Genomic DNA, 27,966 nt, shown 5'->3' on the forward strand with positions numbered 1-27,966 from the left:
TTTGTTTATCAGTTGATGCACGTTTCAAGGGTTTATCATTCTCTGGTCCTCAGGTTCTGTAACTCCAAACCATGGCACCCTGCCATAAGGGGGGCAGAACATACCAAACACCTTTATCTGGCCACAGCTCACTTTGGTTCTTCCTAACCCTCTGGAGGAGGCAGGGCCTATTTTTCTGATGAGAAAACTAAGGCCTAGAGATATGGAGACCTGCTGAAGATCCCACACTTCACGGGAAAACCGGAGACTTTCTACGCTAGATTCCAGGGCACCGCGCCAAACAAATCCCGCCTTTCACCAACCCCAGAACTGGGCACGGCGTGGATTTGCTCGCTGACCCTCCTAGAATTGGACGAAAAGGAGGTGGGGTCAGCAGGCACTCGGCCGAGCGGGCTCGCTCCTGGCACGTGGCAGCGCCCAGCCAATTGGCGCGGGGCGTCGGTAGCCACGGTAACAGGTTGCTCCGGCTGTCCCAGCTGAGCGCCTTTCGCACGACTTGGAGTTACTGTTTATCTGATACCCCGGCACCCGTACGCAAGCAAGCCCACATCTACACACATTCATACACGCCCTTCAGCACCCCCTCCCAGCACCACGACCATGGACGACGACTATGAAGCGTACCACAGTCTGTTCTTGTCGCTGCTGGGTAAGTCCCGGGAAGTGGCGTCTGCAGGGAGGGCTCAGCGCCCTAAGGACGCGTGGAAGTGGGGTGACGGCAAAAACTCAGCCACAGATCTCATTGTGCCGACCCCTCTGGGTGAAGGGTTGCCATGGAGTCGGGGGCAGGTCATGTACATTTCTGAGATTTCCACCTGAGCCTAGTTGGAGGCACCAGAGGCCCGACCCATATTGACGGGAGCCCTCCAGCTCACCCTGTTTCTCTGTAGGACATTAATGTATTCAGTACTGGAGGAAAGGCACGGAGAAGACGTCAGTCTTCAAGGTTTTGGCAGTAATGTGCTGGGGACCAAGTTCTTGGCAAAGCAATGCAGCTTCATGGGTAAAAGACAGAGATAAATTGATAATTACAGAATAAGAAGGGGTGAATGCCGGGCCCAGGGATGACACCCACGAGTAAAAGGTGTGCTGAGAGTATGGGATGGGGAGCAACAGTTCCAAGCTTTTGGAAAATATCTTTACACTTGAGCTTAAAGGATAAAAGGGAGTTCTCCAAGCCAAAAGGGGAAGGAAAAAGCATTTCGGGCAAAGAAACAGCATGGCCCAAGAAGTCTGGTGTCTCTGGAAATGAGGTGAGAGAGGTCAGAAGGGACAAGATCATAAAAGATCCTGCAAGCCAGGAGATGGAGAGGCCACTGGGAGTGGCAGGACAGGAATGGGAGCAGTCAGAAAAGACCTGAGACTGAGTTGGCAGACTCAGAATGTTGGTGTGGGAAGATGAGAGCTGGGGCTGTAAAGCTTGAAGACTGAAGGTCTTCTCCATGCCCCTTCTCCAGCAGTGAACACATTAATGCCCAGTGGAGAAACAGGGCGAGCCAGAGAGGCTGACCACCTTTCCCAGGCACACAGGTCAGGGCTCTGGTCAAATGCTCAAGCTAAAGATGCTGGGAGGTGAGGGAGAAGGCCCAGGCTAGAGGTAACTACAGGGACTTGGGGACTGGTTGGTCAGGAAACATAGAAGGGGCAAATAAAGATGGTGCTCAAGTTGGCAGCTGGGGGACCTGGTAGATGGAGGTGTCTTCCACAGAGATAGAGAACGTATTCAGAGGACCCAGTTAGTGGGGGCAGGGGCACGAAGACAAATCCAGTCTTGGTTGAGTTTAAGATCCTTGTCAGTGGCTAGACACAGTATATCCCGCCTGTAATCCCAGCACTATGGGAAGCTGAGGTAGGAGAATTGCTTGAGCCCAGAAGTTTGAGAATAGCCTGGGCAACATAGTGAGATCCCATCTCTACAAAATCATTTTTAAAAGTTAGCCAGGCCTGGTGTGGTGGCTCACGCCTGTAATCCCAGCACTTTGGGAGGCCAAGGCGGGTGGATCACGAGGTCAGGAGATTGAGACCATTCTGGCTAACACGGTGAAACCCCATCTCTACTAAAAATACAAAAAATTAGCCAGGCGTCATGGCGGGCACCTGCAGTCCCAGCTACTCAGGAGGCTGAGACAGGAGAATGGTGTGAACCGGGGAGGGGAAGCTTGCAGTGAGCCGATAGCGTGCCACTGCACTCCAGCCTGGGTGACAGAGTGAGACTCCATATCAAAAAAAAAAAAAAAAAGTTAGCCAGGCTTAATGGCATGCACCTGTAGTCCCAGCTACTCAGGAAGCTGAACTGGGAGGATCATCTGAGCCTAGGAGTTCAAGGTTACAGTGAGCTATGATTGAACCACTGTACTCTAGCTTGGGCAACAGAGCAAGACCCTGTCTCAATTAAAAATAAATAATAAAAAAAGATCCCTGTAAGCCATCCAAGTGGAGATGTTTTAGGAACAACTGCAGGTATAAACTTGGAGCTAATTCCAAGTCAAAAATATTGGTATGGATGTCCCCAGCATAAAGAAGGTCATAGAAACATGAGAGTGGAAGGGATTATTTGAAAAGAGAAGAGAGCTTGGGTATAAGCCTGGAAGCAATAACCTTTAAAGAGTACAGGAAAAGAGGGGCCCAAAAATGGTAGCCAGAGAGGTAGAATTGGACATAGCAAGAGATTGAATCAAGCCAAGAGCAGGGAGAATTTCAAGAAAGAGTGGAATTGTTTCCAGACACCTATAGGCTGTCCGAGAAAAGAGAGGACAAATGTGTTTTCTGGGACATCCATGGGGAGGACTAGAACCAAGGGATAGAAAGTCCAGGGAAACAAATTCTGGGTCAATATAAGGAGGTATTTTCTAGCAGTCAGAGTTTAGCGTCCGCCATGTTAAGTAGAAAGTTCCACGTCACTGGAGGTGTATAAACGGAGGCAAAGTCTGCCAGTGACATTGAGGAAAGCGTCCTTGACCTGGGCAGGTGATTGAACTAGTTGGCATATGAGAGCTTTCCTCGCCAGTCTCCTAGGAACATTGTCACATAGTCTCTACCCATAACTACATAATGACAGCCTCTTTTATTATAAGAGCCCACTTCCCTTTCTGTCAATGGACACAGGACTCCAAAGAGCACTAGAATGAAGCTCCCTGAGGAGGGTGTGGTTGGCAGGCACCCTTGGAAAGTGGGGTCAGGGGCTGGTGCAGGTTTAGAACTATGTGAGGAGAAGGACTCAGCCAGGGAAAACCCTGGGAAATGCAGTGCTCTTCAGAGGGCACAGCAAATGCAAAAACTGAAAACCCAGAGCCAGGAAAGAACCAGGCACCTCAGATAACAGAAAGGAGGACAGCAGCTGGGACCACATGAGTGAGGGGTGGGGTCTGGGAGGTGACAAGGGAAGAGTGAGGAGCAGGGCCAGTGAAGGCAGCTTTGTAGGCCACAGAAGGAGGCGGGTATTTATTCAAAGAGCACTAAGAAGCCATTGAATGGTTTCAAATTGGGGAGGGACAGACTGTGAATTTACATTTGTAAGGCTCTCCTAGCTGAGGGCAGAACATGGATTGGGAGTATAGGGAGGACCCAAATGGGAGCAGCAAGACCTGTGGGGAGCAGGTTTTGTGTTGCTGTGGTCTGCAGGGTAAAGTTTCAATCTCTTAGCCTGGCATTTGAGATGATGCCAACCTTATTTCCCACTAACCTCCTCCTTTACACACAGTGTGCTTCCAACATGTGGAACTGTCTGGTGACCCAAAAATCCCCAAATCCCACTCCTGACCTTTCCCCATCCCTGCCCCTCCACCCCATGAAGCCAGACTATTCTTGAAGGTCCACATCAGAGACACTTCTTCCTTGATGCCCTCCCAGGTTCCACAATCAGCATTTCTCCCCCAACAGAGAACATCTTGTTACCCTCTGGGTGCCCCACCTTGTTCCGTTGGGTGGACTGGGATCAGGTGAACCATGGTAGGTGCTCAGCCTAGTTTAATCTGCACCTGGTACAGCACCAAGCCCTGGGGGATTCTCAATAAATACTGGTTTGATGAGTGATGACATTCTCAGTCATCCCCTTTTGAGAATGGACTTTCTTGTGGTCAAAGTAATGATACATGTGTTGTTAGAAGTGCTCACTTCCATCCTTATTGATGTGTAATAGTCTGTTCTAGCACTGCTATAAATAACTACCTGAGACTAGGTAATTTATAAAGAAATGAGGTTTAATTGACTCACAATTCCTCAGGCTGTACAGGAAGCATGGCTGGGGAGGCCTCAGGAAACTTAACAATCATGGCGGAAGGCAAAGACAGGCACATCTTACACAACCCAAGAAGGAGGAAGAGAGAGCAGGGGGAGGTGCTACGCTTTTGAACAACCAGATCTTGTGAGCACTCGCTCTCACGAGAACAGCAAGGGGGAAGTCTTCTCCTATGATCCAATCACCTCCCACTAGGCCTCTCCTCCAACAGTGGGGATTATAATTTGACACGAAATTTGGGCAAGGACACAGATGGAAACCATACCATGATGTTTACTTTTATTATGTGCTGACTATGAAAGGAACACATAGGCCTTGTAAAGACACTTAACAAATGTACTGAATGTCCACTTTGGGCCAGGCTGGGCACCGAGGACACAGGGGAACTAAGACACAGTCCTTGTCACTGAGAAACTCACAGACTGTTGGGAAAGAAAGATGCAGAAAATAGCTTCATTTCAGAAAAATATGGTAAATGCTTATGATGGGACTAAGTATGGGGGCTGTGGGACCCAGAGGACCCATGAGAGGGGGAGTGGGAGGGTTTCAAGGGGCCGGGATGCCTGAGCTAAGTCTCAAAGGGTGAGTCAGGGATCAACAAGTAAAGCAGGGAGGGAGAAGAGCGTGTCATGGGGAGGAAACAGCATGGCTTGTGTGTGTGTTAGTGGAGCAGATCTGTTTGGATACAAATGCAAGGGAAGACAGAAGGAGCCAGAGAAATCGGAGAGACTGGCAGGGGCGAGAGGGCCAGATGGGGCCAGGTTAAGGAGCTTGAACTTTATTCTAGAGGCAGTTGGGAGCCATGGACAGGTTTTAAGCAAGGGAGTTTGGGTTTTAGGAGGAAAATAACTGACAGTATTTCCAATAAGATTGTTATATCCCTTCTGATATTTTATTTTTTTGAAAAAAGGTCTCTGTTGCCCAGGCTGGAGTACAATGGAGGTTATCTCAGCTCACTGTAGCCTTTACCTCCCAGGCTCAAGTGATCCTCCCACCTCAGCCTCCTGAGGAGCTGCGACTACAGGCGTGCACCACCATGCCCGGCTAGTTTTTAAGTTTTTTGTACAGATGAGGTCTCACTATGTTGCCCAGGCTGGTCTTGAACTCCTGGGCTCAAGTAATCCTCCCACCTCAGCCTCCCAAAGTGCTTGGATTACAGGCATAAGCTACTATGCCTGGCCCCTTCTGATTTTTTAGAACACTTTCAAACTGTTATCTCATTTGATCTTCATAACAACTTCAAGAGGTAGATAGAGCAGAGTTTATACCGTTTCAGAAGTGAAATACTTGAGACTCAGAAGGATTGGGTGACAGCCCTGGGTAATATCAAGTAACAGCTAAGAGCTGAGCTCTGGGGCCAGACAAACTGAAGTTCATGTCTCAGCTCTGCTACTAATCAACTGAGTGACCTTGGGCCTCTCTAGGTCTCAATGTCCTTATCTGCAAAATGGGCATAATCATAGTACCAGCATCGTAGGTCTGTCCATTTGTCACTCACCAAATATGTACTGAGTTCCCATTATATGTAGACACTGTGGAGGTGTCAGGGCTCCAGTCGGGAACAAGAGAGATAGGGTTGTAGTCTTCACAGAACTCATAGTGTACTAGAAAAAATAAACATCAACCAAGTAATTACACCGGGGGTCTCAAAGCAAATTGCTGCCCAAACCAAGGATTTAATAAAGAAAATGAGCTGCCTGCGAGACAATAAGGAATGGGGGAGTGTGTGGCAAGCTGGAGAGGGCAGTGCCTCAGCCCAAAGTAACTCAGATTGAAAAATATCAAGCAAGGTGTTAAACAAAACAAGACCTCAACCCTCATTCAGCATGAGGGCCACCAGTTTTCAGCCCTTGATGTACCCAGTCGTGATAAGTGGTCTGAAGGAAAGTGCAGGTTGTGATGCAAAGATGTGGCCTGGAGGATGAGGAAGAGTACCCAGGGTGTGGATGGGGAGGGAGCACTCCTGCTAGAGGGAGGAGCACATACCAACCCCTAGTCAGGATGAAGCTTGGACCACTCAGCAAACAGAGAGAAGCCCAGGTGTCCAGGACATAGTAAGGAAAGAGAGGCAAGGGACTAGGGGGACAGGTTGACAGAAGAGGGGCACGGGACTTCATTTTAAGGGCTATCAAAAGTCACGGAAGGGCTTCAAAATGAGTGAATGGTGAGTATATACCAATAATAGCAGATATATTATATACAAAGCAACTCTAATAGATTGACTGATTTTAATATCACTCCCATCCAATAAAATAGGTTACCTTCATTATGCCCATTTTACCAATGAAGAGGTTGAGACAGAGAAGTTAAGTGGTTTGCTCAAGATCATGCAGCCAGTAGGTGGCAGGACCAGGACTCAGACCGAAGAGCGTTCTGGCCCCAAAGCCTCTGCTCTTAATACTGTGCTGCCTTAGATGATCACACAAGATCAGACTGGCATCTTTAAAAGTTCATTCTGATTGCCAGTGGGAGTGTTGGGGGCTGGGTGTGGAGAAGATGAAATAAGAGAAAGCATATAGAGCCCTTAGCTTGCTGCCTGCTGTTGGGAATGCCCAGTCACATTAGATGAAATTATCCTTATCATTACAGCAAGACAATGATAAAACCTGTCCTGGAATCCAGGGCCCCTGACGCCCAGCCTGGGGCAAAAGTGTTTTTCCTTCCTGGCTCCTTTTAATCCTCTTCCAGAAAGAAACTCACCTTTTAACTCTCTTACCCCAAGGACTCTGCCCATCTAAGACTTCCATCGATGAAAATGCCGCCGTCTTTGATCCTGAACTGGTCATTGCCCACTGCTTCAAGCAGTTCAAGCAGAAGGACTTCCGCCTGCCTCAGACCCGCCGGCGAATCATCATGGTGCCTCGCAAGGAAGATCAGACACCCATTAATCCTGCATCCCAACCTCAGGCTCCCCCAGAGCCCATCCCCAGCTTCAAAGCTCTGGAAGCTAAAGATATCCAAGAGCAGCCAGAGGACAGGAAGACCTGGCTGAGCCGGAGGGCGAAGCTGCGGCAGGAGCTGGAGTCCTTTGGTGATGTAAAGAGGTGGCTGGAGAACAAGCCCAGCATCACGCCTTCAGAGGCCAAGGTCTTACACATGATCCACGAGGAGCAGAGTGCCCAGACAAATGCCTCCCAGGCAACTACCAGGACCACCAGGGTGAGCAGCCCCATTTGCCAGATGAACAAACCAAGAGTTTAGGGATGCATCATCATTTTATTCCCTTGGCTTAGGCTGGATAGGGATAGTTCACCCCATTTCACAGAGGAGCAAACGGAAGTCTTGAGAGGGAGGTGTATTAGTTATCTAGTTATCTATTGCTGCATAACAAACACCCCCAAATGACTGAAAGCAGCAAATATTTATGATCACACACAGTTTCTAGAGTCAGGAATTGGAGAGTAGCTTTGCTGGGTCGCTCTGGCTCAGAGTGTCTCATGAGGTTGCAGTCAGGATGTTGGCCTGGGCCTCAGTCGTCTGAAGGCTTGACTGGGGCAAAAGGATCTGCTTCCAAGCTGGCTCACTCATGTGGCTATTGGCAGGAGGTCTCAGTTCCTCCCCACATGGACCTCTCCATAGGGCTGCTTGAGTGTCCTCACAGTATGGCTGCTGGCATCCCCCAGAGTGAAGGGTCCAAAAAAGAGAGAAAGACAGAGGCTGCAATGCTCTTTAGGACCTAGTTTCCGAAGGCCTCAGTTTCAGAAGTTTCACACTATCACTTCCACCACATTCTCTTTGTCAGAAGTGAGTCCCTGAGTACAGCCCATGCTCAAGAAGGAAAGAAGACTCCATCTTAGAAATGAGAGAAGCAGAATAATTTGTGGACATACCTTAAAATCACCCCAGAAGGGATCATTCCTGGCAGTCCATCTTATGGGGTATTTGTAAAATACCCATTGTTCATTCATTTGTTCATGACACATGTTTGCTGAGGGTTCCATGTAGCACGCAGGTGCTCACAAGGCTATTGTGAGGATGACGATTGTGAGGTTGGGAGGAAAAGGAGGATCCCCTTTTACAAATGTGGAAATAGAAGCTCAGTGAGGCCAACATTTGTCCAAACATACAGTGATAGTAAGTGATAAGGGCACTACCAACTCCTTCTCTCTCTGTGACATTTCCTTGGAATAAAAGGTCAGATAAGTTGGGTTTAAACATAGCTCTGCTACTTCCTAGCTGTATGATTTGGGTCTCAGTTTTCTCATCCATAAAATAGAGATAACCATTGTTCCTACCTCCTGGGGTCACTATGATGTCTAAATGGATTCATTTATATAAGGTGCCTAGGACGCTATTGGACACATAGCACTCAAGCATGTTTTCCATCTGTATTATTATTGTAATCTCACGATTGTCCATTGGGTTGGTTGACCCAGAAGCTTCAGGGCCAGTCCTTGCTGTTACTATAGCCAAAATCCTAATTTCGTGGGTCTAACACACCCTCTTCTGCCAGCAGCATAGGGTTTAAGAATAAGAACTAGACGGGTTAGAAATGCAGGTGTACTGCTTACTGGCTGTATGGCATTGGGAAAACCCTTGACATCTCTAAGCCTGATTCCTTATTGTGAATTAGGTAGTACCTCGTACCTCATTCATAGGATCGTTTATTCCTTCAGCAAATAATTACTGCCTATCTTCCTAGGGTGGGAGATGGGGATACACTGTAAATAAGAAATGGTCTTGCCTTCAAGGTGTCTTAGCATGACTTCTCTTGCTATCACAGAAGACCTGATACTGGGTAATTTATAAAGAAAAGAGATTTTTTTGGCTCACAGTCCTGGAGGCTGAAAGTCCTCATGAGGTTGCAGTCAGGATATTGGCCTGGGCCACAGTCATCTGAAGGCTTGACTGGCCGGCCTCTAGGTAGGGCCTCGTGCTGCATCCTAACATGGTGGAAGGCATCTCAGGGTGAGGGGGTACACGAAAGAGAGCCAAACTGGCTTTTCTAGCAGATCCCACTCATGATAACGAACCCACTTCCATGATAACCAATTAATCCATAACCCATTAATCCATTAATCCATACATGAATTAATGGATTCATGACAGCAGACCCCTCATGACCCAATCACCTCTTAAAGGCCCCCTCTCTTTTTTTTTTTTTTTTTTTTGAGAAGGAGTCTCGCTCTGTCGCCCAGGCTGGAGTGCAGTGGTGTGATCTCGGCTCACTGCAAGCTCCGCCCCTGGGTTCACGCCTTTCTTCTGCCTCAGCCTCCCGAGTAGCTGGGACTACAGGTGCCTGCCACCACGTCCGGCTAGTTTTTTGTATTTAGAGACGGGGTTTCACCGTGTTAGCCAGGATGGTCTTGATCTCCTGACCTCGTGATCCGCCCGCCTCGGCCTCCCAAAGTGCTGGGATTGCAGGCTTGAGCCACCGCACCCAGCCAAGACCCCACCTCTTAATACCATTATGTTAATAACAGTATTAAGTTACTTCTGACCCAGCCCACCTGCGGTCATCAAAAGATGCTGCGTTTCTAACGACCTTCTGGTGATGCCTGTGGTACTGGTCCACGGACCACACTTTTACTTTCACTAGCTATTTAATAATGTAAATTAATTATAAATTTAAAAATCCAGTCCCTCAATCACACCAGCCACATTTGGAGTGCTCAATAGTCACATGTGCCAAGTGGCTTAACAAAACTCACCTTAAGTTTAAACATGTGTTTTGGAGGGGACAAACATTAAGCCATAGCACAAGGTGTTCACATGTTAGTCGGGGAGGCAGCCACATTGGATTAATGGCTCTACAGTTTGCTACAGGCCATTAATATAAGTGGGTCTCTATTATAGTAAGCACCCCGGGAGGAGCACAGAGGAACAATACCCTAGGGAATGGGAAGGCCCTTTGTAAACTGTCCAGTGTTGCACCAAGGTAGAAGATTATCATCATTACAAAATATGCCCTTTCACCTGGAATTGGAGGAGGAGGAGTATTTGGACAGATAGAGAAAGAGAAAACTTTTCCAGGCAAGAGGCCTATAGCAGATGCAAAGGCTGGTGGAGGGGGTGGGGGATCTCCACCTGGTTCCAGGGAAGGGTATGGGTTTTGGTACACTGAGAGACTAGACCAGTGGGATTACAGATACTGCCTGGTTTGACAGGAGAGATGTAGATAAGAATGAAATTTTAGTTCCTATATTTTCCAAGCCTTGTGTTTTTCAGATGAGAAAACCAAGGCTCAGAGAAGCAAAGTCTCCCAGGCATTTTGTGGCCAAACACAGTTGCCCTGAATCCAGTGCCCTTTGTACTCTATCTTGCTATTTAGAGTCGCTCGGCCTCTCCTTACTCCCTAACTCTGGTGACTGCATCCCACTGGCCCGTCTCCCTTCAACTCTCTCCTCTGCCCTATCCTCTCACCTCTTCCAGAAAAAAGGCCCCCGGCTCTCCCGCCAGATGGTGCCCCAGCTCCAGCTGCCCAAGCCCCCTGCCCTGTCAGTCATGTACTCCTACCTGCATAGCCGCAAGATCAAGATCCTGGAGATATTTCACAAGGTGGGCCAGGGTGAGAACCAGAGAATCACCAGGGAGGAGTTCATCACGGCTGTAAAGGCAGTAAGTGCCACCTGCTTTCTCTGGATGGGCCTAAGTGGGCAGGATGTCCATGTACTCCCTCTTTGCCGCCCCCTGCTGGGTTCTGGTTCAACTGAGAAGTAGACATAAGGAGTGCAAACTGTCCGCCTTATTACTTATAAAGCCAGATTGGAAAATATGGATTAACTTGTGGCCAAATCAGATCCTTAAAATCTCCTCCCCACACCAGTCTGACATTGAAAGCCCCCACCTGAGTGGAAAGTCTGCAGAGTCAACCTCATAACCAGCCAGCTACCTTGGGGAATCCCTGTCTTGCACAGCAGACCCCAAAACTGAGATCAGAGAAAGCTGGTAGAGTGTCTCCAACTTTACTGGCATATAAATTCCATGGGGGTCCTGTCAAAATGCAGCTTCTGACCCAGTACATCTGTGGGTCATCAAAAGATGCTGTATTTCTAATGAGCTCCTGGTGTTGCCTGCAGTACTGGTTCATGGACCACACTTTTACTTTCACTGGCTTTTTATTAATGTAAATCAATTATAAATTTAAAAATCCAGTCTGTCTATCACACCAGCTACACATTTTGAGTGCTCAGTAGTCACATGTGGCAAGTGGCTCCTCTACTGGACTGCACAGATGTGGAACATTTCCATCATCATGGAAAATTTTATCGGCCTAGCAGAGGTCTGCAAACTGTGGCTCACAAGACAAGTCCAGCCTGCTTCCTGTTTTTTTAAATAAAGTTTTATTGGAACACAGTCACACTCATTCATCCTTGAATTGTCTGTGGCTGCTTTCATGCTACAATGGCACAGTTGAACAGTATGACACACTGTATAGCTAGCCAAATCTAAAATATTTACTGAGTTTTTTGTTTGTTTGTTTGTTTGTTTTATGAGACGCAATCTCACTCTGTCACCAGGCTGGAGTGCAGTGGCGCAATCTTGGCTCACTGCAACCTCCGCCTCCTGGGTTCAAGTGGCTTTCCTGCCTCAGACTCCCGAGTAGCTGGGACTATAGGCATGCACCACCACGCCCAGCTAATTTTTGTATTTTTAGTAGAGAAGGAGTTTCACCATGTTGGCCAGGATTGTCTCGATCTCTTGACCTTGTGATCCACCTGCCTCAGCCTCCCAAAGTGCTAGAATTACAGGTGTGAGCCACTACACCTGGCCCTATCTGACTTTTTACAGAAAAAGCTTGCTAACCCTAGTCTAGATGAATTAAGTTTTTATATATTTTGAATGCAAGATACTTTACCCTGGCATGATGGCTCATGCCTGTAATCCCCCAACAGTTTGGAAGGCCAAAGTCAAAAGATTACTCGAGGCCAAGAGCTTGAGATCAGCCTAAGTAACATAGTGAGACCCCCATCTCTACAAAAAATTAAAAAGCTTAGCCCAGTGTGGTTGCACACACCTGTAGTCCCAGCTACATGGGAGGGTCAGATGGGAGGATCACTTGAGCCCAGGAGTTAGAGGCTGCAGTGAGCTATGATCACAACACTACACTCCAGACTGGGTGACAGAGCAAGATCCTGACTTAAAAGAAATCCAAACAACAACAACAAATACCTTAAACAACTTTAAGAAGTTGACTGTGATGTCTTTTGTGGCTTTAAATTATTACCAGTTTTCTCACACATGTTTTATGACATGTAATTATCTCAACAACATTTCAAAGCATTTAAAGATAATGGTATTTAATCTCCATAACCCAAAGGTTAAATAATTACATTCTTTAGCACCAGGAGAGTTCTTTTTTTTTTTTTTCTTTTGAGACGGAGCTTCGTTCTTGTCGCCCAGGCTGGAGTGCAATGGTGCAGTCTTGGGTCACTGCAAACTCCCTCTCCCTGGTTCAAGGGATTCTCTTGCCTCAGCCTCCCGGGTACTGGGATTATAGGCATATGCCACCATGCCTGGCTAATTTTGTGTTTTTAGTAGAGATGGGGCTTCACTATGCTGGCCAGTCTTATCTCGAACTCCTGACCTCAGGCATTCCACCCGCCTTGGCCTCCTAAAGTGCTGGGATTACAAGCATGAGCCACCACGCCCGGCCAGCACCAGGAGAGTTCTGATCTTACTTAAGGAACGTTCAAGGCTAGGCGCAGTGGCTTACGCCTGTTTACCTAGCACTTTGGGAGGCCGAGGCAGGAGGATCACTTGAGGCCAGGAATTTGAGTAAAGTTCAGTGAACAATGACTATTGTCTAAAGAAACTGAAGAACAAAATCATATTTCCTTTACAACTTTTCTTCTTGAATATCCAATGTTGCTGGCAAGCATTATACACTTCCAGAGTTGCTCATTGTCCTTAAAAGAGTGAGGTGTATAGTATTCTTGATCCCATTTTCCAGGAATTAAGGGAGATTTATGTGTTACTTGTAGACAGGGATGATCCATATGTGAAATCATGCTTCATATCCAGGATGGTAGATGCTGCCATTGAGACTGGTAGGAAGTGGGGTGGGACCCTAGAGGAAGAAGTAACCCACTCTATAAAGATGGTGACATCTGGACTGGACTTTGAAGGAGGGATGGGAGTTTTTCAGGCAGAGAAGAGGAACTGCCTGAGCAAAGGCAAAGGTAAGAAAGGACCAGGAACGGGCTCTGAGCTCCTGCAGCAGGGACCTTGGGTATAGTAGTGAGTGGTTGAGGATGAAACTGGAAGCAGGATGGGGATCTGAGGAGGCTGGTAAGGCCTTGGCCATCAGGGCAGGATGTTTAGATGGGAGCCTGCTAGTCTCAAGGCCTCTGTCTCCTCAGGTCGGAGTCCCTCTGAAGAACCAGGAGGTGGAGGATATAGTGATCTACCTCAGCTCTCTTGGGAAGCACAACACCATCACCATGGACATCCTGGCCAATACCTACAAGCAGTGGTCTATGGCTCAGCAAAGGAGCAGCCTGGCCACTGCAAGGAAGCGTGCGTACCCCTCCCTGTCCTGTGCCTCCACCTCCCCGTCCTGGGAGCGAGCATGGTGCAGGAAGCCTTGGCCTCTCCTCCAAACTCACTTCCTCAGTGTGTTCCCCAGTTTGGGCTGACTGTGGTTTGGCCAAGCCTCTGGAAATTTTCAGGCCCAGAGATTAAGTAAGGAGTAGATATTCCCTTGAGTGCCCAGCTACCACTGTGTCCATTCAAAGACAAATGAGTCCCTGCCCTTGTTCTTAGCGGAGGATACTCAGCCCACCAGAGCCCACCTGAGAGGCTGAGAACTGACCCAAATGGCAAGCCTTTCCAGAGACATTTATGTGTATGTGGGTCCAAGGCCTCCTCACTATTAATCCATACCTTATTGATAAAATTCTTGTTCAGAACCAGAATTAGCACGTTTACAGGTTACTGGAAAGTATATTTTGGTATTCTGCTATCAGGGGTAGTATAGCAGGGTTGCTGTGAACAGTTGTAAAGGTTGTGCATGGCTCAAGTTCCATCTGCCAAGCAATACACTTGTGGGGCCACATCTGCCCAGACAAGGCACAGAGGCAAATTAGAAATGGACTTGCTAAAGCTCTGGCTATTAATTTACTCTACAACACAAAGGTGCATTGTATAATATTTCTTTATATCTTAGTACCATTCTTGTAGTAAACAAACAAAAAAGAACAATTACAACCACCCACCCATTCCAGCACCCTTCCCAAACATAGCCACAGCTTTGTTTTTCTAAATGAAACAAATCTTGCTCTGTTCCCGTCCACCAGGTTGGCAGGAATTTAATCTCATGCATGTTTGGAGCGTCCTTGTCCTCCCTGAGTCACACAGGAGCCCTGGAGGAGGCAGTGGAGGGGTTTCCTAACAATGCTAAAGATCCGGGGTGAGGCCATTCGAGTTTACGGTCACACCAAGTGGAGTTACTCAGCATCTTCACTGGAGTGGCTCATTTGGGAACAGCAGGCAGCTCAGAGCATCCATTCCTCAGTCCTCTGGGAGATTTTCAATGTCCAGTCTCAACTAGCTGCCCTGCAGAGAAACCATCACCTCCCAAGCAGGGTCTCTGCCTCTGTCAGAGCTCAGGGAACCTTAGCACCCCAACAGTCGCCTCCTGCATGTATCACCACCCCAACAGTAGTAATCTCCTTTATGTCCAGCACATTTTTAAGGTTGCCTCGAGTTGGGCTGCTTTCCCTCTGATACTCTTTGTGCCTTTTTATTATAAATTACCAAGCTCATCGCTATCTGTGTAGCTGGCTGCAAGTCATTTGAATGACCACAGTGTGCTGTGATGCATATTTGCAGCAGAGATATTTTGGGGCCTGTTACTTCCCAGTAAGTAAACACAAAGCCAAACAGCAGACATTTGCTCTCATGGTGCTATTTTGGCATCATCACTGAGTTCTTTTGCCCTGGTGGGCAACAGTGGGTAAGATGGGTAGACTGGGGTGTGTAAGAATTAAAGAAAGAGGAAAGAAACATGAAAGGTGGCTCAATAGTCAAGTACAGGTTTATTTCAGAGAAAACAAACCTGAGAGGGGCTGCTGGCTGAGTTAGGTCAGAGCCACACTCTCTTACAGACTAAGAGTTTTTAAAGATTCAGTGTGGGAGAGTTTATCAGAGGTGTGGACTGCTTCTGTGTCTCTTTGTTGGGCTTATCTGGGAGGGAGAGTTGTGTGTCTGTTTCCATCTTTCTGCAGCTGCAGGCATATCCCCCAAGTCTGCTTTTAGCTTCCCTATCTTAGTGCACCTGAAGGGAAAGGAATGTGCTTATTAAGGCCCACTGTTTTACTGGGGCCCATTGTATGAGGGTGAAGTTTGGCAGTCACCCAATAGACTTTCCCCCACCTCCCTCTGTGCCCAAGCTGTCTTATCTGTGTTTTACCGTCTGCTGTTTCTGGCTGCTCATAGTTAGAAGAGAAGTGATTTCCTTGAAATACATGAGGCTAGAAAGGGAGCTGAAACTTAAAGTGGTGGTGTTTGTCCCTGGTGACGGTGCTCCTGCTCTGTCAGGGTGTCTCTCACTTTGTCTAAAGAGGCAAGAGTTTGAGTGTCTTGGCAGGGGTGCCTTCTTCCAGTAGTTCTTCTTGCAGTAGCTCGTCTTCATTCTTGCAGAATGATCTCAGTTTATCCTTCATGTCCGCAGAGGTCACAATTGCTATTCCTGCTTTACGAGGAGGAAGCTGGAGCTCAGAGAGGCTGAGCCACTTGTTCACAGCCTCAATAGAAGGTGGTAAGGTTAGGATATTATTTCAGCTTGAGACAATGAAGGTCTGAACCAGGGCAGGGACAATGGGATTCTTTCATTCATTAGAATCTTTGTTGAGCAACTACTGTGTGCCCCTTCTAGAAACCGGGAACACAGCAGTGGGCCAGCCAAAGCGCCAGCTTTCGATGAGCTTGCACCTAAAGGGCTGGTGGTCAGGGAAGGCCTCTCTGAGAAGCAGACATTGGAGCCGACATCTGAGTGAATGACAGGAATTAGTCTTGGGGGAAGTGCAATCTAGGCAGATAGAACTGTGAAGGCAGAGGCCCTGGGGTAGGAAAGCTTGCAAGAGACAGAAGGTGATGAAGGTGGCTAGGTGGAATGGATGAAGGGTGAATTGTACGCCATGGACCAGGTGGGAAGGCAGCTGAGGCCAGACGGTGCAGCAGGGCCTTGTAGCCCAGGGAAAGGACTCTGGGTTTTGGTCTAAGTGCTGTGGGAAGCCAAGGGAATGAGGCGATCTCGTCTGTCTATCTATCTATCTATCTATCTATCTATCTATCTATCTATCCATCCATCCACCCACACATATCCAACATAAGGAGACCCATGCAGCGGGATCTCCTTATGTTGCCCAGGCTGGAGTGAAGTGGCTATTCACAGGTGTGATCATAGCTTACTGCAGCCTCGAATTCCTGGGCATAAGCAATCCTCCCACCTCAGCCTCCTGAGTATCTGGAACCACAGGCGTGCCACTGCACCCTGCTCTATATATGTATATATTTATATATTTTTGGGACGGAGTCTTGCTCTGTCGTCCAGGCTAGAGTGCAGTGGTGTGATCTCTTCTCACTGCAACTTCCACCTCCCATGTTCAAGCAATTCTCCTGTCTCAGCCTCCTGAGTAGTTAGGATTACAGGCACATGCCACTGCACCCGGCTAATTTTTGTATTTTTAGTAGAGACGGGGTTTCACCATATTGGTCAGGCTGGTCTCAAACTACTGACCTCAGCTGATCCACTTGCCTCGGCCTCCCAGAGTGCCCTGCTCTATATTTTTGTTTGCTTGTTTATTTTTGAGACGGAGTCCGGCTCTGTCACCCAGGCTGGAGTGTAGTGGCGTGATCTCAGCTCACTGCAACATCCAGGTCCTGGGTTCAAGTAATTCCCCTGCTTCAGCCTCCAGAGTAGCTGGGACTACAGGCACGTGCCACCACGCCTGGCTAATTTTTTGTATTTTTAGTAGAGATGGGGTTTCACAATGTTACCCAGGATGGTCTCGATCTCCTGACCTCATGATCCACCCTCCTCAGCCTCCCAAAGTGCTGGGATTACAGACGTGAGCCACCGCACCTGGCCATACTCTATATTTTTTAAAGATCCTATTTGCTGCTTGGTGAGACAGGGTGACAGGACAAGAATGGCAGCCAGAGGGCTGGGGTTGGTGCGGTAAGGGACGCCATTAATGGAGATGGAGAGGAGGGCCACATCTAAGGTACAGCTCAGGTGGGCACTGCCCAGATGTGTGGGAAGGGAGCAGAGGGTTGGCCTGATGCCTGCTGGGTGACACTGGATAACTGCTTGGCAGGTTCCGTGGCTCGGCACCTTCTTAGTCCCTCCTTCCTTCATCTTTTCCCTCCGACTCTAGGTTATATCTTGGTTAAGCACAGAGATTCCCTGAAGGGTCCGCTCAAGAAGCAGGAGGTGGATGCAGCCCCACAGCTCCCCAAAGTGGACCTGCTGACGGTGCCTGCAGTCGACACACAGATGGAGGCGCGGCCCATGACCCTGGAGGAGATGGAGGAAGTAGGCAAGCGGTACCGCGAGCGGCAGCGACAGCACAAGGTACCTCGCCAGCCTAAGGAGGGCATGCGGCTTGGGGATGAGCAGCTGGGGTTCAGATCACTGCAGTAGCATCACCCGCTGGCTGCAGAACCCTGGGGAGGGGGGTCTTCACCTCTACAACCACCCCTTCTTCACGTCCCTCACCTGTAAAATAAGAATACCTGCCTCCTGAGTTTTTGTGAAAATGTAGTAAGATCCTGTTTCTGAAAGTATCACGTCCCCCCCCCCATTCTTTAATTATGACTTTTCATCCTGAGACCGGGCCTGCATTTTCATCACAGCTGGAATCCAGGCAGCTGGCACAGGGCCTGGCCCTGGGTAGACTCTCCAGAAATACATGGCAAATGAAGGAAGGATTGATTGCATGAATTAGCTTGTCCAGTAAACATTTGTTGAGAGCCTACCATGTGCCAGGCACTCTTCTGGGCGTTGTAGTAAGCCTAACAGTCCCTGCCTCTAGGAAGCTGACAGTCTAGTAAGGGAGGCAGACAACATCAATACAATACTACATATAAATATTCATATATAATATAGGCTTGGAGTGGTGTCTTGCACCTGTAAGCCCCGCACTTTGAGAGGCCAAGGTACTGAGAGGACTGCTTGAGCCCAGGAGTTCGAGGCCATCCTAGGCAACATAGGGAGATCCTGTCTCTACAAAAAAATTAAAAAGTTAGCCTAGTGTGATGGCATGTGCCTGTGGTCCCAGCTACTCAAGAGGCTGAGGTGAGAGGATTGCCTGAGCCCAGAAGGTTGAGACTGCAGTAAGCTAAGATCGTACCACTGCACTCCAGCCTAAGGGAAAGAGCAAGATCGTGTCTCAAAAAAAAAAAAAAGTATATACAGGCCAGGTGCAGTGGCTCACGCCTGTAATCCTAGCACTTTGGGAGGCCAAAGTAGGAGGATCACTGGAGGCCAGGAGTTTGAGACCAACCTGGGCAATATAGCAAGGCCCCGTCTCTGCAAAAAGTTTTTAAAAAATTAGCCAGCATGGTGGCGTGTGCCTGTGGCTCCACCTACTGAAGAGGCTGAGGCCAGAGGATGGCTTGAACCTGGGAGGTCAAGGCCGCAGTGAGCTATCATTGCACAATGCACCCCAGCCCAGGCTACAAAGTGAGACCATGTCTCTAAAAAAAAAAAAAAAAAAAATTAATTAATTAATACAAATATACGTATATAAAAAATTAAAAATACACATTTGTAGTTATACCTACAATATTTGTATTTGTACCTATAATAAAATGGCAGATATTGCTAAGTGCTATATCTACTAAGATTTGATTCAGTTGCTTGACAAGAAAACCCAAAATGTTTGAGCAGGGACCGGCAAAGTTCCCCTGTAAAGGGCCAGATAGTAAACATTTTAGGCCTGGTGAGCCATATGTTGGCTGTCGCAACTACTCAGCTCTGCTATTGCAGCAGGAAAGCAGCCACAGACAGCACCTTAACAAATGAGTGTGGCTGTGCTCCAACAAAATTTTATTTATAAAAACAGCTGGTGGGCGGCCCATGGGCTGGTCTTTGCTGATTCTGGTGTTAGAAGCTTTAAAAGATAGGTTTTTTTTTTTTTCCTTGTTAAAAAACAAGGTGGTGGCAGCCAACAAAAGCAGCTACCTGCTCCGCCAGCCTCCTCCTATCTTAGCTCGTGGCTTTCACCTCAAGGTTACAGATGGTTGCTCCTAATTTAAATTCCCATGCAGCCAAACACTCAAATGTCACTTTTCTTTTCTTCTCTTTTCTCCTCTTCTCTTCTTTTCTTTTTTTTTTTTTTGAGACGGAGTCTCACGCTGTTGCCCAGGCTGGAGTGCAGTGGCGCGATCTCGGCTCACTGCAAGCTCCGCCTCCTGGGTTCACGCCATTCTCCTGCCTCAGCCTCCTGAGTAGCTAGGACTACAGGCGCCCGCCACCGCGCCCGGCTAATTTTTTTTGTATTTTTAGTAGAGACGGGGTTTCACTGTGGTCTCGATCTCCTGACCTTGTGATCCGCCCGCCTCTGCCTCCCAAAGTGCTGGGATTACAGGCTTGAGCCACCGCGCCCGGCCTCTTCTTTTCTGTTTTTGAGACAGTCTCACTGTAGTGCCCAGGCTGGAGTGACTTGATCTTGGCTCACAGAAGCCTCAACTTCCTAGGCTCAAGCCATCCTTCCACCTCAGCCTCCTGAGAAGCTGGGACTACAGGCGTGTGCCACCATGCCCAGCTACTTTTTGCTTGTAGAAACAGGGTTTTGCCACATTGCCCAGACTGATCTCGGACTCCTGGGCTCAAGTTATCCTCCTGCCTCGGCCTCCCAAAGTGCTGGGATTACAGGTGTGAGCCACCTTGTGGCCTTGTGAATGTCATTTTTCAATAGGACACCTCTAGGGCATGTGTACTGTGTTTTACTGTATATATTACACAATCATGTGTGCACACCTGCACACCCATCAACAGGGCTGTGACTTCAGAACCTGAGCTTCCAAACCTGAAGTCTTCACTGACTTCAGAACCGGAACTGCAGCCCCACTGGACATTGGTTGCCATCACCCCTCGTGGGGACCTCGCAGGGGAGAGGTCGATGAGGCACTGCGTGTACCTTCTTCTGGCCAGGAGGAGGGATACAGGCAAGAGAATGACAAGCCTCTTTCTGCTTCCTTCGCAGCTCATGATCCCCTCCATCCAGTACACGGAGCAGTGCCGCCTGGTGCGCTGTGGGAATCGGCACTTTGATGAGCACTGCCTCCCGTCCACCATCCACGGGGATATGAGGGAGCTCATTGACTCGACCCGCAGGCACAACTTTCTCGTCTACCTGCAATGCTGGAAGCTCTGTGAGTCCTATGGCCTCCCGCTGACGGAGGACATCCTCATGAAAGGTAAGGGCCTCGGTGGCTGGCCCTAGGAAGATGCCAAGGGAACCCCAGAGCCGGGGCGAGGGTGATGCCACCCAAGGCACCCATGCAGCCATTCAAGCCACTATAGTCTCTGGTGGTGACACTGGGAATAAGGCAGAGTGGGGGCGTGGAGGAGAAGAGGAGGAGCCCAGTCTGTTTTGCTGCTAGATGGGATTTCCAGAACACAAGGCCTGGAGGTCTGGGTTCCACAACTGAGATTGGAGGTCTGGATTCTGGAACCCTGAGCTTGGTGAACCAAAAGCTCATCCTAGAGTAGAAAGCCCCAAGGACAGGAGTTCTGAGTGAGAAAGCCCTGAGGTTGAACATAAAGGAAGAGTTGTAATAGTCAAGAGGGAGATTTGATAGAAATGATAACTGCTATCGAAACAAAGCCTTTCTCTAGGCCAGGCTGTTGCTTGGTTCTTCTGCAACAAGCAGCGGGGTACAAATGCACCTGGAGACAGGACCTGCTGAAGCCCTGAGATTTCCACACTGCTTCTACCCTCTGCTTGGGTGGAGTATGCGTTTTCATACATCCAAGCTGGTCTGAGCCCACTGTGTCTCTGAGGGGTGAGCACTTCTAATATGTGGGAGTGAAGAAGGGCCCAGCCCCAACATGTCAATTTAGCAATGCCTGCATTCCAAACTCGTGAATTGGTGAATGTATAAATTTGTTTTGTTTTGTTTTAAAATGGAGTCTTCTCTGTCACCCAGACTGGAGTGTAGTGGTGCGATCTCAGCTCACTGCAACCTCCACCTCCTGGGTTCAAGCAATTCTCCTGCCTTGGCCTCCTGAGTAGCTGGGATTACAGGTGTGCACCACCATGCACAGCTAATTTTTGTATTTTTAGTAGAGACAGGGTTTCACCATGTTGGCCAGGCCGGTCTTGAACTCCTGACCTCAGGTGATTCACCTGCCTTGGCCTCCCAAAGTGCTGGGATGACAGGCATGAGCCACCACGCCCAGCCTGGTGAGTGTATAAATTTAATGGGCAGGATCTTCACTGTGCTTTAAAAACATGAAGGAGCAAGCTGCACTTGGGGGCAGAGGTTTTCTCCTCGGGACCTCTGCCTAGGAAGGAACTTTGGCCATACTGGGAAATGTAGCTTTCTGAGAAAGGAACACGCCACACAGGCAATTGTGTGACTTAAGTGAGAACTAGACTTTACAGTCACAATTGATTATTACCGTCTTTTTCCCAAGAGGGAGGGAAACAAGTGCTGAATTTATAGGGCCTTGGGTCTTCTTAGATTAGTTTGCTAGGGCTCCCATAACAAAATACCAGTCTGTGGACTGGGCTGCTTCCACAACAGGAATTTATTTTTCACCATTCCGGAGGCTGGAGGTCCCAGATCGAGGTGCCAGCAGGGCTGATTTCCAAGGCCTCTCTCCTTGGCTGGCAGATGGCTGCCTCCTTGCTGCCTCCACACAGTTTTTTCTCCGCACATGCACACCTGGTGTCTCTCTTGTGTGTCCACATTTTCTCTTATAAGGACACCAGTCAAATTGGATTAGGACCCACCCATGGACAGCCTCGTTTTAGCTTGATCATCTCCTTCAATACTTTATCTCCAGGCTGGGCACAGTGGTTCACCCCAATAATCCCAGTACTTTGGGAGACCAAGGTGGAAGGATAGCTTGATCCCAGGAGTTCAAGGCTGTAGTGAGCTATGATCATACCACTGTACTCCAGCCTGAGTGACAGAGCCAGACCCTGTCTGGAAAAAAAAAAAAAAAAAAAAAAAAAAAAAAAAAAAAAAAAAAAAAAAAAAAACCAAAATCTCCAAATGAAGTCACATCCTTTTTTCTTTTTCCCCCCTCAATGGTCACATTCTAGCAAGGTGAAGTGGCTCGCGCCTATAATCCCAGCACTTTGGGAGGCCAAGGTGGGTGGATTGCTTGAGCCCAGGAGTTCGAGAACAGCCTGGGCAACATGGCAAAACTCCATCTCTGCAAAAAATACAAACATTCATCAGGCATGGTGGCATGTGCCTGTAATCTCAGCTACTCAGGAGGCTGAGGTAGGAGGATCGGTTGAGCCCGGGAGGTCAAAGTTGCAGTAAGCCGAGATCACACCACTGCACTCCAGCCTAGACGACAGAGCGAGACCCTTTCTGTCTCTCTCTCATACACACACACATGCACACACACATCACATTCTAAGGTATAAGGATTAGAATTACAACATATGAATTTTAGGGAGACACAATTTGGCCCATAACAAGTGTATACAGGAGAATGTGGTCAGAGGCTCTCAGGAACACAGGCAAGCAACTTCAGTGGTCGTTGTCTCCTACGCGTGCTGCCTGGGCTGGGAGGGCAGAGACAGAAGGAGATCCTACAGCTCTGGATGCTGACTTTTCACCAAAACATCCCTCCTTCTTCCTTCCTTGGGGAGCCTCACCTTTTCGGATTATTTACGCCATGGTCTTACGCAGTGGTGGAGCTGCAGCTCTGTCTTCTGAAATGCAGGCCGGCTTGCCATGTGCCCCGGACCGCTTCTCTGGGTTAGGTCTTCCCCTGTGTGCCTCCTTTGTCCGTCCCCACCAGAACATCAAGCTCCCCCCACCCTTTATTTTATTTTATTTTTTTGAGAGATGGGATCTTGCTTTATTGCCCAGGCTGATCTCAAACTCCTGGGCTCAAGCGATCTTCCCACCTCAGCCTCCCAAAGTACTGGGATTACAGGAGTGAGCCACTGCATCCACCCCTGGCTTTTGCTAGCTGCTGGGTTCCTACATGAGTGAGCTTCACCTCTCTGCAGGATCTCATGTTCACGGGCACACAGGAGCATCCTGTGGGTAGGACTAGGCCCAAATCCATCTCTGACCACTGTCTTGGCCACTGGCTATTGGGTATCTTTATGACAGAGGCCTGATCTCCTGTAGGCAGAGAGGCTCAAATATCAGGACTTCCAGCTCTGTGTTCTAGACTAGACCTTGGTGGCTCAGACTCCAGGCCTCAAGCTCAGGAGCCAGAATTCTAAACAAGGTCTCCCCCTCCCCTGTGAATATAACTTTATTGGCTTTCCACCCTGGTTTTGGTGATAATACTTGCTCATTTGAATTTTTTGAAAACATAAAAATCTAAATTCCACCAGCCTGACTTGGCCCTTGTGAACCTTTTAGTGACCATCCTTTCACAAATCTCTTTTTCTTTTCCATTTATAGAAAATTATTTATATAACTCATTTTTAAATCATACTTTAAAAAATCATGTGTACCTTTTGAAAATATTAATGTTACATATCTCCCCCTTCCCTCTCCTTCTTTCTCACCTCCACAGCCCCTTCCCAACCCCCAAATAGCCAACATTAACTAGCTGGAGTGTAACTTCCATCACTTTTTCTAGAACATGAGCTTTCATGTGTTACCATCTTAAGACAAGCACGGCTCAATAGCTGCAGAAGGTGGAGACCCTGGCTCAGTATTTTTTATATTCAGCACATCTGAGAAAACTCTACCAAGGATCTCCATGAGATTAATTCAAGACAAGGAGAAAACTGCCACCAAACAAATCTAAGTGGGCCAGGCACAGTGGCTCATGCCTGTAATCCCAGCAGTTTGGGAGGCCGGGGTAGGTAGGATGGCTTGAGCCCAGGAGTTCCAGACCTGCCTAGGTAACATAGCAAGACCCCATCTCTACTAAAAATTTAAGAAATCAGCCAGGCATGGTGGTGCATGCCTGTGGCCCTGGCTACTCAGGAGGCTAAGGTAGGAGGGTCGCTTTAGCCCAGGAAGTTGAGGCTGCAGTGAGCCATGATTTGTACTTTAGCCTGGGTGACAGAGTGAGACCTTGCCTCAGAAAAACAAAACAAAACAGAAAATAGGTCTAAGTTAACCTCGTCAACTCTTGGTCAAATCCTCCTGCCTCCTGGGACAGCTCAGACCTCGTTGCACCCAGGCCTTCGGGGCTTTGTTGACCTGGTTATAAACAAGCCCTCCTCATCTGTAGTCCCCTGAGCCATATTGTCCCAAGGCCCCTTTCCTGGCATCACACTACAGCTATATGCACGTCACCACTGGGGCAGTGGTTCAAAGGACCCCTCTGCATTATTTTTGCAACTTCCAGTGAATCTACAACTATTCAACAACAAAAAGTTACTATATAGATAAGAAGAAAATGTCTTAAAAATGTGAATTAACAAAACAAAACAAAAACAAAAAACACCTCATCTGACCCCAGAGGCTCAGGGAGGGATGGGCGGTCTGGATTGATGGCTACAGATGCTTCTCTTGCTGTCCACAGCCTTGCTGTACCCAGGAGACAAGATCATTTTCCAGATGGACAAAGTGCGCCCCATCCGGCAGCCAGGAGGCTACTACTCTGACTGGAAGGTCTTTTCTCCGAATCTGGCTCTGCTCCGGTCCCAGGGCCCCAGCAAGTCTAAGAGGACTGACAAGCTAAGTTTCGGACCCTCTTTCCCCCTGCCTTGGCCTCCTGCCCCATTGCTGTCCTTTCAGTGCAGGGGCTGGAGGCTGGCATACCTGGGACGCCATGCTGTGCTTGTGTCTGCATCCTAGGGCAGCATCCCCCAACCTGACTGCTCAATGCAGACTGACCAGTCCCGGGTCACCCTTGGCGTGTGTCTCAGGATCACGGCCTGCTGGCCTCAGCTCCCATACAGCTACCCTCCTGACCCCAGTCCTGCACAATCGCAAGGTTTCTGGAAAAGATGAAAAAGAGAGCCTTCTTAGAGAACATGGTTGGAGTGAGGGCCTTCACAAATCCCCAGCCAGGTGTCAGGGCCCTGCAGAGAACAGGGGGCCGCCCTTTCTCTGCCCTGCCCCCTTGCAGCGGACACATCCCTTCTCTGGCAAGAGGTGGGCTTGCAGCTCCTAGGAGGAGAAAGGAATGTTTCCCTGGGACCTGCTCCCAGCCCTTTCGAGAGACCAACCTGAGTCTTCTCTAAGAAAACAGCCTCCTTTGGCACTCCAAAGCCTAAGCTACCCAGATTTGAGTCAAGCAGCAGGTGACAGCCCATGGGCAGCATCAGTGGGTGACTGCATCCCCGCAGAGGGAGGGCGCAGCATGGGCGGAGGAGAGCCCAGCTGGCTGGACAACAGGAGGTGGGAGGGGCCTGAACCTGCCCCTGCCCCTAGACCCCTGCCAGCTGCCCACTGGGTGTGTGGCCAGAATGCCTGCAGTGGGACACAGCGGGGCCCTGTAGAGATCAGACAGGCCTCCGGTTAAATGGACAAGGCACTTCTCTGAGCCTCAGCATCTTCATGTGTAAAGGGGCCTAGTAGCTCCTACCATACACTATGAGGATCAGATAAGAAAGAGCGTCAACATCTTAGCAGTGACAGCACTCAATCAATGATTGTTATTGTTTTACCTTGCTCTGGTTGGGGCATCTTCAAGTGAAGGAGTAGGCCCAGGCCTGCAGGTGGGTCCTGGCCATGACATGGGCTGTGACTTCCTTCCGGCCCCGGGTGGCCCAGGAAGTGACTGGGAACCCAGGAAGGAGATTTTGGTCCGTCCTTAGGTAGGCCATAGCTAATAAAGGATAAAGAGAGTTCTCTTACCTCAAGGAGAGACATTGACTGTATCTTGCTTCTTAGGGTTATGAAAGATTTCGAGGTCAGATGGAGGCTGGGTGGGAAAGAGTGTTGTGAACCATTAGTGATATCTGTCAGGCTCTGGGTTGGAGGGGGAGGGGGTTAGATTTCACCGTCTTCGTCCTCAGGGCTGGGTTAAGCTCTGGAGTGAGGAGTGGGAGCCAGGGACCCCAAAAGGACTCAGGATTCGGCAGTGACTTGCTGAGCCTTCCTCATAACTACCCTGAGAGGTCTCTATTCTGGACCATGAGAAAACGAAGGATAAGAAAGGGGACATGACTTGCCCAGGTCACCTGGCTGGATTCTGAGACTAGGTCCAGCTGACCCAAGCCCACTGTGTTCCCCTGGAGCATGAAGGCACAGAGTCAGGGTCCACCTCAGGTGGAAGACATTTTTCTTTCAGAGCTCTGGTTTGAGACTTAGAAACGGGCCCACCCCTGCGGCCCCTGACCTACTCCCTAAAGCCCCATTGGCCTGGATTTCCACTCTCCTCACAAAATGCCTCTCTCTTCTCCACTAGGAAACCACCAAAGAAAAGCAAGAAAATGCACTTTAAGGAGTTTGAGGAATTTACCAGGTCTGTGGCAATCATCTAACTCCACAAGGAAGGAAGGTGGGAGGAGGCGCAGCTTCACCTGAGACAACTGGGACTCTGCGCTCCTGGCACAACAGCTGGGGCTCGGTGCCCTGGCCTGAGAGGCAGTAACACAACACAGAGAGGGCCAGGAGGCATCACTCTGGGGCTTTCCATGTGTCCACTCACTCAAATCCTCCCAACAGCCCTATGAAGTGACACTAAGCATATTCATTTTACACAGGAGGAAACTGAGGCAACAGAAAGGGCAAATATCATGCTCAGAGTCACACATCTATGAAGTGGTGGAGTGCGGATCTGAACCCAGCTAGGGCGGCTCCAGGGGCCGTACTCCAAACACCACATTAAAATGCCTCCAGATAACAGATGGTGGCGCTTAAGGCTTTGAGTTTTAGAGGCGTTGGACAGGGAGTGAAGCCTGCACTTGGCCACTTGCTCAGGGTACAACGGCCTCTCCAGGCCTCTGGGTCCTCACAGGTGAGGTCGACAGGATAACAGCGCTGACCATATGGAACTGTGGGGAGGACTGAGGTGCTGAAGTGCTTGGCACGGGCTAAATCTCCGCTTTGGTCACAGTTAGTGGGCTCTGCGATGAAGCCTCAGCCCTGGCCTGTCTGCCATGACAACCATCCCTGTGTCTTCTTGTTCTCCAGGAAGCTGAAGGTGAGGAGGTCCAGCAGTCTGCAGCAAACCCACCCCAATTCCTTCTGGCCGGGTCACCTTCTGGATAAGCTGCAGCTCTACTTGCCCACTGTGGCCACAGACCGGAGCCTGGCGCTCTTCAGTTGTGTTCAACACCAGCCCCATGTCTACCCAGCCACCTACCACCCTGACCACTGGTGGCCCCTTAGGAACAAGAACTACATGACCCGCGCCTATTATGATGCCGCCAAGGTGTACTACATCAACTAGAGCGCGCCAGGTGTTGCCGGGCCCAGCCTTCCTGGGCCAGGAGCCGGTGCAGCCAGCGGCCCAGAGCCCAGACACAAGAGGAGTGTCAAAGAGTCAGACTAAAGAAATTCTTTCAAAGAGGGGTAGCCGGGGCCCAGTTCCCTCTAGACTCCAAGTGTCCAGTGTCTCAGAGGGTAGATGTGTCTAAGAAAGGACATACAGTTTTTGACTATTTCCCTCCCCTGACCTCTGCCCTTTCTAAATAAAGCAGGTTGGAGTTTTTCTCACGTCACCT

At 49.0% G+C, this 27,966-nt stretch overlaps 1 protein-coding gene across 1 annotated transcript; it reads left to right on the plus strand.

Moving 5' to 3' along the window:
• The first annotated feature begins 452 nt into the window (after positions 1-452).
• Positions 453-27,963, plus strand: EFCAB12 (EF-hand calcium binding domain 12). Its single transcript, XM_045385663.3, has 9 exons — positions 453-649; positions 6,960-7,396; positions 10,610-10,795; positions 13,540-13,696; positions 17,560-17,756; positions 20,392-20,605; positions 24,873-25,026; positions 26,706-26,762; positions 27,434-27,963. Exons 1-9 carry the CDS (start codon positions 601-603, stop codon positions 27,690-27,692), a joined length of 1,710 nt encoding a protein of 569 aa, XP_045241598.2. The 5' UTR covers positions 453-600; the 3' UTR covers positions 27,693-27,963.
• Positions 27,964-27,966: the final 3 nt, after the last annotated feature.

Source organism: Macaca fascicularis, chromosome 2 (assembly GCF_037993035.2).
Source record: "Macaca fascicularis isolate 582-1 chromosome 2, T2T-MFA8v1.1".
Lineage (NCBI taxonomy): Eukaryota > Metazoa > Chordata > Mammalia > Primates > Cercopithecidae > Macaca > Macaca fascicularis.